The following is a 12,500-nucleotide window of genomic DNA, read 5'->3' as shown; positions in this document are numbered from 1 at the left end:
TCGTGCAGCCAGGCGTAGTCCAGACGCCGTGTGGCCTGACCAATCAGAGCGCTGAACACGTGAGCGTTCGCCCTCACACTGCAGGCCTGACACACAAACAAACAAACAAGTAAATAAATAAATATTTATATAACACACACATACACACACCACACACACACACACACATACAACACACACACATATATACACACATAACACAAGACACCACACACACCATATACACACACACATATATACACACATACACACACATAACACAAGACACAACACACACACCACACACACACACCACACACACACCATACACGACACACACACACACATATACACACACATAACACAAGACACAACACACACACCACACACACCACACACACACACCACACACACACACCATACACGACACACACACATATATATACACACATAACACAAGACACACCACACACGACACACATACGACACACACACACATATATACACACACATAACACAACACACAACACACACACAGCATACACGACACACACACGCACACACCACACACACACACATACACACACATACACCACACACCACACACACACACACACACACACACCACATACACAACACACCACACACACACACCACACACACACACACACATACACCACACACACACACGACACACACACACACACACCACACACCAACACACGACACACACACACATATACACACACATACACCACACACCACACACACACCACACACACACCACACACCACACACAAACACACACGACACACACACACAGCTGTAGATGATGTTCAGACCTGCATGTCACTGAGGAGCTGGAATCCGTCCCTCTGTGTGCGACAGGCCAGAGCCAAGCTGCAGAAGGTCTGAGCGTTTACATGCAGCTTCCTCTCCAACATGAGCGCCTTCACGGCCTGAAGCAGAGACGATGAGACACAAGTTTTTACAAACTAATAACAGGATGTATTTACGGTGTTTACACCACCTGAGCTGGAGCAATAGCTGGTGGAGGTTTTACAGTTTTCTCGTATCATAAACAATCCCAAATGTGTTCTACATCTACACGAGTTTCCCCATCCTGACCTCGGCTCCCTGCACGTCTCCGGCTCTCGCAGCTCTCCTGATGAGCGTGTTGAAGAAACCCACATCCAGCCGGACTCCGCTCTGTTTGGCCACATCCATCAGGCTGCGCACTGATTGGCTGTTGGGCTCCGTCACGTCAGCCAACAGCGTGAGAGTCTTGATGCTGGGCTTCAAGCCATCGCTAAACATTTTGTTCAGAAAGCCGTCGAGGTCTCCGATCAGGGCCAGCCGATCAGACGCGGTGCTTGCTGTCGCCAAGGCGACCACATCTGAGTGACAGGTGCTCGGGTCCAGCAGGTTCGGAACCGACGGCGACGTCGATTTTATCGCTAGTGTCAGACGTGATGACGAGGAAACGGGAATCGGCTGAGTTTGTGTCGAGTCCGAGTGAAGCGTCGACTGTGTGAGATCAGACGGCGCGTCGGACAGGACACGCCTCTCTAACGCGTCCACGTCTAACAGCTCCGGCTCACACCGGGTCCTCTCTCTCAACCTCGACCTCTGACCTTTACCCTGAGCTGTGAGCTGTGTCTCCTCCCTCCCCCTCAGGAGTAATTTAGAAGCCAAGGCAGGATCACCAATCCCACAATCCCTTGCAGCACGAAGGAGGATGTTATAGTTCTGAGCATCAGGTTTTATACCAGCACTAAGCATCTGGTGCCAAACCTGCAGGATGAGAGAACTTTAATAAGCAAACACAAGAACCATACACAACAGTGTGTGTGTGTGTGTGTGTGTGTGTGTGTGTGTGTGTGTGTGTGTGTGTGTGTGTGTTACCTGTAGTGCCAGTCTGAAGCCCTGCACTTTGTCCTCCACGCAACACATCAACAAGTACTGAAATGTCTCTTGTGTAATGGCCTGTCTGCTCTGAAGCATCTCCTACACACACACACACACACGCACACAGACACACACAGACACGCACAGATGCACACACACACACACACACACACAGACACGCACAGACACGCACAGATGCAGACACACACACACACACACACACACACACACACACACAGATGCAGACACACACACAGATGCAGATGCACGCAGACACGCACACACAGGCACACACACAGACACACATACACACACACACACAGATGCAGACACACACACACAGATGCAGACGCACGCAGACACGCACACACAGGCACACACACAGACATGCACACAAGCAGACACGCACACAGACACAGACGCACGCACACACACACACACAGACACAGACAGACACACACACACACAGACACAGACAGACACACACACACAGACACACACACAGACACACACACACATACACACAGACACACACAGACACACAGGCACACACGCACACACACACAGACACACACACACACACACACACAGACACACGCACACACACACAGGCACACACACAGGCACACACACAGGCACACACACAGACACACACACAGACACACACACAGACACACAGACACACACAGACACACACACACACACACACACACAGACACACACACGCGCACACACACAGACACACACACACACAGGCACACACACAGGCACACACACAGGCACACACACAGACACACACACAGACACACACACAGACACACAGACACAGACAGACACACACACAGACACACACACACACACACACAGACACACAGACACACACAGACACACACAGACAGACACACACACACAGACACACACACACTACTAAATAGTTTGCAGAGTTTCTTATCCAGCTGTGGAATAAAAATAAACAGCTGATCACACGACATATAAAAAGGTTTTTTTTACCCGCAGCACTTGAAAACAAGCCTTCAGGTCTCCAGCCCGTGCCAGCGTTTTGAGCAGTGCATGATGGGTAATGGCGTTGAGAGGGATGTTCTTCCTGTTCAGTTCCTGACGTAGCTTTAGCGCCTGCTCCAGCGCTGACTGTTTCCATGGAGACTCAGCACAGGCGTTGAACAGAGCTGTGTACGAAGCGTCTGATGGCTCCAAACCTCGCTTCTTCATCTGAGGAGAAACACTTCAGACTTTACACAGATCAACTGCAGAACAATGTGTGTGTGTGTGTGTGTGTGTGTGTGTGTGTGTGTGTGTGTGTGTGTTAACTCACATCATTGTAAAGTTTAAAGGCTTTTTTGATGTATCCTGCTCGTCCACATCCTCCAATCAGCACGGTGTAGTTATATTCCTCCGGCTGCAGTCGCTCCCCTTTCAGCATCTCCGTCTCAAACAGCGCCAACGCCTCGGATAACTGGGGGGGAGAGAGGGAGAGAGGGAGAGAGAGGGAGAGAGAGGGAGAGACAGAGAGAGAGGAAGAGAGGGAGAGGGAGAGAGGAAGGAAGAGAGGAAGAGAGAGAGGAAGAGAGAGAGAGAGAGAAGGAGAGGGGGGATGGGAGAGAGAGAGAGGAAGAGAGGGAGGGAGAGAGAGAGAGAGAGAGAGAGAGAGAGAGAGAGAGAGAGAGAATTGCTAACAGTGACACCCTGGTGGACCTGGGATTCGAACTCACAACCTTTAACCACTAATCGACGACTTTGTGAGTTTCTGTTATAGACAGAACGATGTATATAAATACAGAATAAATCACAGGCTCTCACTTTGTGTTTCTTCAGCAGTTTTTTGCACTGCAGTAAGTACCAGTACGGTGTGTTTCTCTTCAGGTGCTTGGTTCTGGGCCGGAAGTTCGGGTCCGGTTCGTCCTGCTCCACTTCAGCGTCTGTGTGTTTAGAGTCGTGTAACTCTGCAGAAGACTTCCGGTAACTCATCCTGGACGAGAAGCTTCCAGAATGATCCCCAAACTGGACCTCATCTAATTCTCCTGTTGGGTTTGGAACATTAGCGAACTTTCTCCAAGAGATCTGACACAAAGATGTGGAGTTACAGATGAAGGGCTGAGTGTTTCTGATAGAGACCGAACCTCCAGGACGAGCAAAGGACAACACACGGCTCAGCATCATCATTACTGTCTATAACACACAGGATCAACACTGTATATAACACTAAAGCTAAACACTACTGTATATAACACTAAAGACCATCATCATCATCATCATTACTGTCTATAACACACAAGATCAACACTGTATATAACACTAAAGCTAAACACTACTGTATATAACACTAAACACCACTGTATATAACACTAAAGCTAAACACTACTGTATATAACACTAAAGACCATCATCATCATCATCATCATCATCATTACTGTCTATAACACACAAGATCAACACTGTCTATAAGACTAAAACTAAACACCACTGTATTTAACACTAAACACCACTGTATTTAACACTAAACACCACTGTATTTAACACTAAACACCACTGTCTATAACACTAAACACCACTGTATTTAACACTAAACACCACTGTATTTAACACTAAACACCACTGTATATAACACTAAACACCACTGTCTATAACACTAAACACCACTGTATTTAACACTAAACACCACTGTCTATAACACTAAACACCACTGTATTTAACACTAAACACCACTGTATTTAACACTAAACACCACTGTATATAACACTAAACACCACTGTCTATAACACTAAACACCACTGTCTATAACACTAAACACCACTGTATTTAACACTAAACACCACTGTATTTAACACTAAACACCACTGTATTTAACACTAAACACCACTGTCTATAACACTAAACACCACTGTCTATAACACTAAACACCACTGTATTTAACACTAAACACCACTGTATTTAACACTAAAGCTTAACACTAGTGTATATATCAGCACGACACTGGAGGTGAACACGTGAGTTCCTGTTCATGTTGACGGACTCAGACATAACAAGTCGATAGACAGAATTTCGCGTTCACGTTTCTACTTTAACTCAATAATTAAACCTGTCGTTAACTGTATTATTGTATTAGTGTATAGACCGAAACATTACAGGACGTCAGAAGACGCAGTGAAATCAGCTCCTGTACAAGGTTTTAAAAGCTCCTGATCGATGTGTTTGAGTTGAATTAGTAGGACTGGCTGTAAATCTTGTTTTGTTGCTGTTACAGTGTCGCTTACAGAGCACGCACGCGCACGCGCGCACACACACACACACACACACACACACTCCTGCCGCCTAGCGGCACGGAGTCATGTATTGTTACAAGCAACTGAACTCATTAATGCATCGTTTTTAATATAAGTGTAAAATTTATAGCGTTTATAACTATATTTATATTTATCTGCTTTTCGACATTTTGTTGACTCTGTAAATGTTGGCTGATGTTTATATTTCTATATTTGTACTTCTACAATATGGTATTCTACACACTGCACTCCATAACTTCAACAGCTCAACACTGGACTATACACACACTACACACACACACACACACTGGACTATACACACACACTGCATTCATACACACTGGACTATACACACACACCGCATTCATACTGCATTCATACACACTGGACTATACACACTATACACACACACCGCATTCATACTGCATTCATACACACTGGACTATACACACTATACACACACACCGCATTCATACTGCATTCATACACACTGGACTATACACACTATACACACACACCGCATTCATACACACTGGACTGTACACACTATACACACATACTGCATTCATACTGCATTCATACACACTGGACTATACACACTATACACACACACTGCATTCATACACACTGGACTATACACACACACCGCATTCATACACACTGGACTGTACACACTATACACACATACTGCATTCATACACACTGGACTGTACACACTATACACACACTACATTCATACACACTGGACTATACACACACACTGCATTCATACACACTGGACTATACACACACACCGCATTCATACACACTGGACTGTACACACTATACACACATACTGCATTCATACACACTGGACTGTACACACTATACACACACACCGCATTCATACTGCATTCATACACACTGGACTATACACACTATACACACACACTGCATTCATACACACTGGACTATACACACACACCGCATTCATACACACTGGACTGTACACACTATACACACATACTGCATTCATACACACTGGACTATACACACACACCGCATTCATACTGCATTCATAAACACTGGACTATACACACACATTGCATTCATACAGCATTCATACGCACTGGACTATACACACTACACACACACACTGGACTATACACACACACCGCATTCATACTGCATTCATAAACACTGGACTATACACACACATTGCATTCATACGCACTGGACTATACACACTACACACACACACACTGGACTATACACACACACACTGCATTCATACTGCATTCACACAGCATTCATACACACTGGACTATACACACTATACACACACACACTGCATTCATACTGCATTCATACAATGGACTATACACACTATACACACACATTGCATTCATACAGCATTCATACACTGGACTGTACACACTATACACACACTGCATTCATACTGCATTCATACACACTGGACTATACACACACACTGCATTCACATAGCATTCATACTGCATTCATACACACTGGACTATACACACTATACACACACTGCATTCATACACACTGGACTATACACACACACCGCATTCATACACACTGGACTGTACACACTATACACACATACTGCATTCATACACACTGGACTGTACACACTATACACACACACTGCATTCATACTGCATTCATACACACTGGACTATACACACTATACACACACTGCATTCATACACACTGGACTATACACACACACTGCATTTAATTTAATATAATAATTTATCTGTACCACAGGACATTTCTGTATCTGTTGCACCTTAACATATTACATATATATAATATTTATACTTATACACACATACATATATTGTATATAATAATAGTACACTGTGTGTACTGACTATGTATGAGCACATTGCATCTTTTTCACATGTGCACATTTCACCTGGTACTGAGCATTTAGCACATTTCTCACCTGCATGTAAACTGTTCTTAAGTATTTCACTCACCATGGCACGTGTTGTGGTGATGTGACAATAAAAGTGACTCGACTTGTATATTATAGGTCTCAAATAAAATAAAATGATTTTTATTTATTTATATTTTAAATCCTTTTAAAATAAACCAGATTTTTTCTTTATTTCCCCAAAGCAACAGTTTTTATTGTCTTCCATTAAAATACAAAAGATCTGGGTCTGTAACTTTGAGTCAGTTATTCATCCTGAAGCGACTTTAATAAGAGTTTACACACACACACACACACACACACACACACACACACACCAATGACACAAACATCCCCTTATTCCTGTGTGTGAGCTCTCAGGACCTCAGCGTTCGGTTCCGTGTGGTGTTTCCTTATGATGACTAACTAAAACAGTCACCAAGACCAACTGTGACTTGTCAAGGTGTTTGTACGCTGCAGCTTTCTATCAGTTATTGTGACTTATTGGTTCTCCTTTAGTTCGTCTTCGAGACAAAACACTGACAACAAAATAAAGAGCAAATTTATTTCATGCGTGATGTGATTTTGGCACCGTTAGAAGTTTGAATCTCACTTCTTTTAATCCTTTTGCTGTTTGTCTAAAAATCTGCCTAAAAATTCACTTTGTGTGTAAACAATAACTGGTGAAATATTAACATTCACTATCACAAGGTCAATGTCAGACCTCTCTGTCTGTCTGTCCGTCTGTCTGTCTCTGTCCCTCTCTCTGTCTGCGACTCTGTCCCTCAGTCTCTGTCTCTCTCTGTGTGTGTCTCTGTCTCTCTCTCTGTCTGTCTGTCCCTCTCTCTGTGTGTGTCTCTGTCTCTCTCTCTGTCTGTCTGTCCCTCTCTCTCTGTGTGTCTCTGTCTCTCTCTCTCTCTGTCTGTCCCTCTCTCTCTCTCTCTGTGTCTCTGTCTCTCTCTCTGTCTGTCTGTCCCTCTCTCTGTGTGTGTCTCTGTCTCTCTCTCTGTCTGTCTGTCCCTCTCACTCTTTGTGTGTTTCTGTCTCTCTCTCTGTCTGTCTGTCCCTCTCTCTGTGTGTGTCTCTGTTCCTCAGTCTGTGTCTCTGTCCCTCAGTCTGTCTGTCAGTGTCTCTGTCTGTCTGTCTGTCTCTCTCTCTCTCTCACTCCGTCCCCCCCTCCCTCCCCCCTCACAGTACGGTAGGATCTTCAGCCACGCGGGTTTTGAACAGTGTGATCTCATCCAAGTGGCAGAGCGGCATCTCCTTGATCACGTTCCCCAAGTCCTCATGGAGAAGTGGATACACCACCACGCTAAGTGCTGGACGCCATGCAGACAAACTAGAGAAAGAAAATGCAGGGTTACAATTTTGTCCTAAACTTTTCAACTCAGCTGCAGTAATTTAGTTGTCTCTAAAAACACGTTACTTTGCCACAAGAGTCAGTAATGCTGCAATCTGATTGGCTGTCTGAACGTCATGTGGCCTTTAACGCTTAAACACTGACGCTGTACAACTGTTAAAGAGAGCAGAAGTGTGTTTATTAACACCGACCCGTCCTGCAGGGTTTTCTGCAGTGTTTTACAGGCCACGAGAGTTCCACCCGTGAACATGTGAAACACCACCACGTCCTCACAGTGCTGCATGAAGGAGACGGCGGCCGCGTGCTGGAACGTTCCGTGGCGTGAGACAAGGCAGAGTCGCTGGAGGAGGCGGCAGTGAGAGAGAGCGTCGAAGAAGGAGCTGTTAGCACTGAAGTATGGCTGCTCTAACCTGCCAAGACACACACACACACAGACACACAGACACACACAGACACACACACAGAGACACACACACACAGAGACAGACATACACACACACAGAGACACACACACACACACACAGAGACAAAGACAGACATACACACACACAGAGACAAAGACAGACATACACACACACAGAGACAAAGACACACACACACACAGAGACAGACACACGCCATTTCACTGTTAAATAAACTGATCAGCGTTATAATTCTCTATAATACTCTAGTGTGTGTGTGTGTGTGTGTCTCTGTGTGTGTCTCTTTGTCTGTGTGTGTCTCTGTATGTGTGTGTGTATGTGTCTCTGTATGTGTGTGTGTGTGTGTGTCTCTGTATGTGTGTGTCTGTGTCTCTGTATGTGTGTGTCTGTGTGTGTGTCTCTGTATGTGTGTGTCTCTGTATGTGTGTGTGTGTGTCTCTGTATGCGTGTGTGTCTGTGTGTGTGTGTGTCTCTGTGTGTGTGTGTCTCTGTATGTGTGTGTGTCTCTGTACGTGTGTGTGTCTGTGTCTCTGTATGTGTGTGTGTGTGTCTCTGTATGTGTGTGTGTGTGTGTGTGTCTCTGTCTGTGTGTGTGTGGTGTGTGTGTGTGTCTGTATGTGTGTGTGTCTCTGTATGTGTGTGTGTGTGTCTCTCTGTCTGTGTGTGTGTGTGTGGTGTGTGTGTGTGTCTCTGTATGTGTGTGTGTCTCTGTCTGTGTGTGTGGTGTGTGTGTGTGTGTCTGTATGTGTGTGTGTGTGTGTGTGTGTGTCTGTATGTGTGTGTGTGTCTCTGTCTGTGTGTGTGTGGTGTGTGTGTGTCTCTGTATGTGTGTGTCTCTGTATGTGTGTGTGGTGTGTGTGTGTCTGTATGTGTGTGTGTGTGTGTGTGTGTGTCTGTATGTGTGTGTGTGTCTCTGTCTGTGTGTGTGTGGTGTGTGTGTGTGTCTCTGTATGTGTGTGTGTGTCTCTGTCTGTGTGTGTGTGGTGTGTGTGTGTGTGTGTCTCTGTATGTGTGTGTGTGTCTCTGTCTGTGTGTGTGTGTCTCTGTCTGTGTGTGTGTGTGTGTGTGGTGTGTGTGTGTGTCTCTGTATGTGTGTGTGTGTGTGTCTCTGTCTGTGTGTGTGTGGTGTGTGTGTGTGTCTCTGTATGTGTGTGTGTGTCTCTGTCTGTGTGTGTGGTGTGTGTGTGTGTCTCTGTATGTGTGTGTGTGTCTCTGTCTGTGTGTGTGTGTCTCTGTCTGTGTGTGTGTGTGTGTGGTGTGTGTGTGTGTGTGTGTGTGTGTGTCTCTGTCTGTGTATGTGTCTCTGTCTGTGTATGTGTGTGTGTGTCTCTGTCTGTGTGTGTGTCTGTCTGTGTATGTGTGTGTGTGTGTCTCTGTATGTGTGTGTGTGTGTGTGTCTCTGTATGTGTGTGTGTCTCTGTATGTGTGTGTGTGTCTCTGTCTGTATGTGTGTGTGTGTGTCTCTGTATGTGTGTGTGTGTGTGTGTCTCTGTCTGTGTGTGTGTGTGTCTCTGTCTGTGTGTGTGTGTGTGTGTGTGTGTGTGTGTGTTCACCTGAACTCTCTGAGCTGTGTGCAGTGTTTGAGAGCCTCCTGCAGAGCCACTGTATAATTGACAGTCTTTAAGCACCCCAGGTTGGCCACAGATAACACCTGCAGGTCCCTGCACCCCAGGACCAGCTGAATGAGCCCGGTGCCCTTCAGGACCCCTGGCAGGTGAGCCAAAGTAAGCCTTCGCAAAAAGTGGAGTTTTCCCAAAGCTGCCAGCTGGGCATCTCCCACCTGGAAGGACCAGGGGCAGGCGGCAGGATCCTTACGCATGGCTGGGTCGTACCTCGGCATGGCTGATAAGAACCCTGTTCCAATCAGCTCCAGCTCAACCAGATATGGGCAGCCATTTATCAGAGGGCGCAGGAAGGACTCCGCTTCAGCTTCCTGTTCTTCCTTCGGAGCCCCAGTGCCGTCAATCGTCGGCTGGAATGCCGGAATGCCCACGCGGCGAGTCTTCTTCAGCCCCAGCAGGAGTGACTCTGAGCATAGTTTTGTAGTTAAATCTGGCTTGTTAGCTGGAACAGGAGGCCCTCGTGACAGCGCACAAGCCGGCAGTGCTAGCGAGCGGAGACGCGTGAGATATCCGAGAGCCGCACAGAGATGCCCATCAGGCTTTTCCGGAGCGGTGTGATGGTAGTGTGTGGAGGACAGATTGAAGTGGGTGAGATGCGGACATGATTCAGTAAGAGTCCTGATGTGCTCAGCGTCCACTTCCTCATCGTTTTTTCCACGCAGGTTGAGGCTGCGCAATGGTGAAAGATCACAACCAGAATCCAGCAGTACACAAAGCGGCTCGAATCCCGATCCCGGCACCGCGCACCGTGACACATTCAAGTAGGCCGGACATCCGTATCCCAAAACCCGCCTGAACATGGGGCCGTCTAGCCACATCTGAGGAAGCTGAAACGCAGTGATCGCACTTCCAGCTGATATGATGCCCTGAGTCAGTAAACCAGCAGAAGCAGGAATGGGCGGAGCCGGACCGGGGATGGCAACAACCAACCCAGTGAGGCCCTCTGGGACACGCATGCTGAAAGCTGCCAAGTAGAGACTAAGCAGCGCGCGGTTGACCTCTCCGGGTGCCAGGCGGGCAGAGAACCAGCGTAGGTTGTGGTAGCGTGGTACACTGCTTTTCCCCACCATAAGCTGGAGGTGTGCACTGGGTTCATGCCAACCCTCAGCCACTTCCAAGTACAGACTTAAGCTCTGTAGCGCGCCGCAGCACGGCACGACACCATACGAGGGCGTCAGCAGCGTCTGTTTCAGCTCGCTGAGCCTCGCTAAGGCCGCTTTGCCCTCAGTGCTCAGCTGCTGCAGGTCGAATCCCGTGCCGACGTCCAGCGAAAGCGACCGCAGTGACTGCAGCGAGCCCAGGAGACGTGAGAGACGTGCCGGTGTCACACGCCAGCCTGACACGTCCAGCCGGACCAGTCCGACACAGCGGGTCACAACATCCTGTGTGCTACCAGACAACCAGTAACAGCCGCTGGCATCTAGAGTCTGGACGCCACCGGACAGCTCCTTCAGCAGCTTCTTCACTGCTTCATCAGATGCCTGCGAGATGAAGAAAAGTCAAAGACAAATAATAACGAAAAGTGTAAAACTCGACGAACAGCAGCTTATAGGAACTTCAGTACTCACTCGATACTCCTTATGGAGCTGGATATGAGAAATCAGGCTCTTGTCTTGACACAGAGTCTGTAGTTTCCGACACACACGACTGACGCTGAGCACCAGGTCGTAACTGGGGATGTAGCTCAGGATGTGCAGTAAGATCTCGTCCGAGAAGACGGAGATGGAGACCGAGGACTGAGGAACACTGTGTGTAGAGCACCGGGCCTGAGGGGCGACAAACACACAGCAGCACAAACATACAGCAGCTGCCATCCACGAGGGCGGAGCTCATTTCAGGGCCAGAAAAATATATAAAAACAACTGATATTTTTCAGATGATTTTCCCTGTAAATCTGCTTCAGTGTCGTTTAGCTGATAAGTGATTATTAATCAACTCACATTAAATGTATTAAACTCTTACCTCAGATCTTTATTTATTTACATACCTGTTCGACTGAGTTCT

At 46.8% G+C, this 12,500-nt stretch overlaps 2 protein-coding genes across 5 annotated transcripts in view; both read right to left on the bottom strand.

The window, feature by feature from the left end:
* Positions 1-4,500, bottom strand: part of ptcd1 (pentatricopeptide repeat domain 1) — a 5,297-nt gene extending 797 nt beyond the window's left edge. Inside the window, exons 1-8 of one of the 3 annotated variants that reach the window (XM_047802811.1) lie at positions 4,287-4,500; positions 3,706-4,146; positions 3,221-3,361; positions 2,899-3,117; positions 1,885-1,986; positions 1,108-1,773; positions 822-938; positions 1-86 (exon numbers count right to left, since the gene is read on the bottom strand). The exon at positions 1-86 is cut by the window's left edge and continues 97 nt beyond it. In XM_047802811.1, coding sequence (XP_047658767.1) covers positions 1-86; positions 822-938; positions 1,108-1,773; positions 1,885-1,986; positions 2,899-3,117; positions 3,221-3,361; positions 3,706-4,068 — 1,694 coding nt within the window. In that variant the 5' untranslated portion in view covers positions 4,069-4,146; positions 4,287-4,500. Of the gene's footprint in view, positions 87-821; positions 939-1,107; positions 1,774-1,884; positions 1,987-2,898; positions 3,118-3,220; positions 3,362-3,705; positions 4,207-4,286 lie in introns of those variants that run through there. The other 2 variants (XM_047802812.1, XM_027143165.2) reach the window with 2 other exon arrangements.
* Positions 4,501-8,174: 3,674 nt separating this feature from the next.
* fbxl18 (F-box and leucine-rich repeat protein 18) overlaps positions 8,175-12,500 on the bottom strand; it is a 4,658-nt gene continuing 332 nt past the window's right edge. The window contains exons 1-5 of one of the 2 annotated variants that reach the window (XM_047802789.1): positions 12,484-12,500; positions 12,065-12,262; positions 10,428-11,977; positions 8,644-8,862; positions 8,176-8,431 (exon numbers count right to left, since the gene is read on the bottom strand). The exon at positions 12,484-12,500 is cut by the window's right edge and continues 332 nt beyond it. In XM_047802789.1, coding sequence (XP_047658745.1) covers positions 8,281-8,431; positions 8,644-8,862; positions 10,428-11,977; positions 12,065-12,262; positions 12,484-12,500 — 2,135 coding nt within the window. In that variant the 3' untranslated portion in view covers positions 8,176-8,280. The other variant, XM_027142739.2, reaches the window with a different exon arrangement.

The sequence above is a fragment of the Tachysurus fulvidraco genome, chromosome 18, assembly GCF_022655615.1.
Source record: "Tachysurus fulvidraco isolate hzauxx_2018 chromosome 18, HZAU_PFXX_2.0, whole genome shotgun sequence".
NCBI lineage: Eukaryota > Metazoa > Chordata > Actinopteri > Siluriformes > Bagridae > Tachysurus > Tachysurus fulvidraco.
The sequence above is the reverse complement of the archived record's forward strand: the minus strand, read 5'-3'. Positions and strand labels throughout refer to the sequence as shown.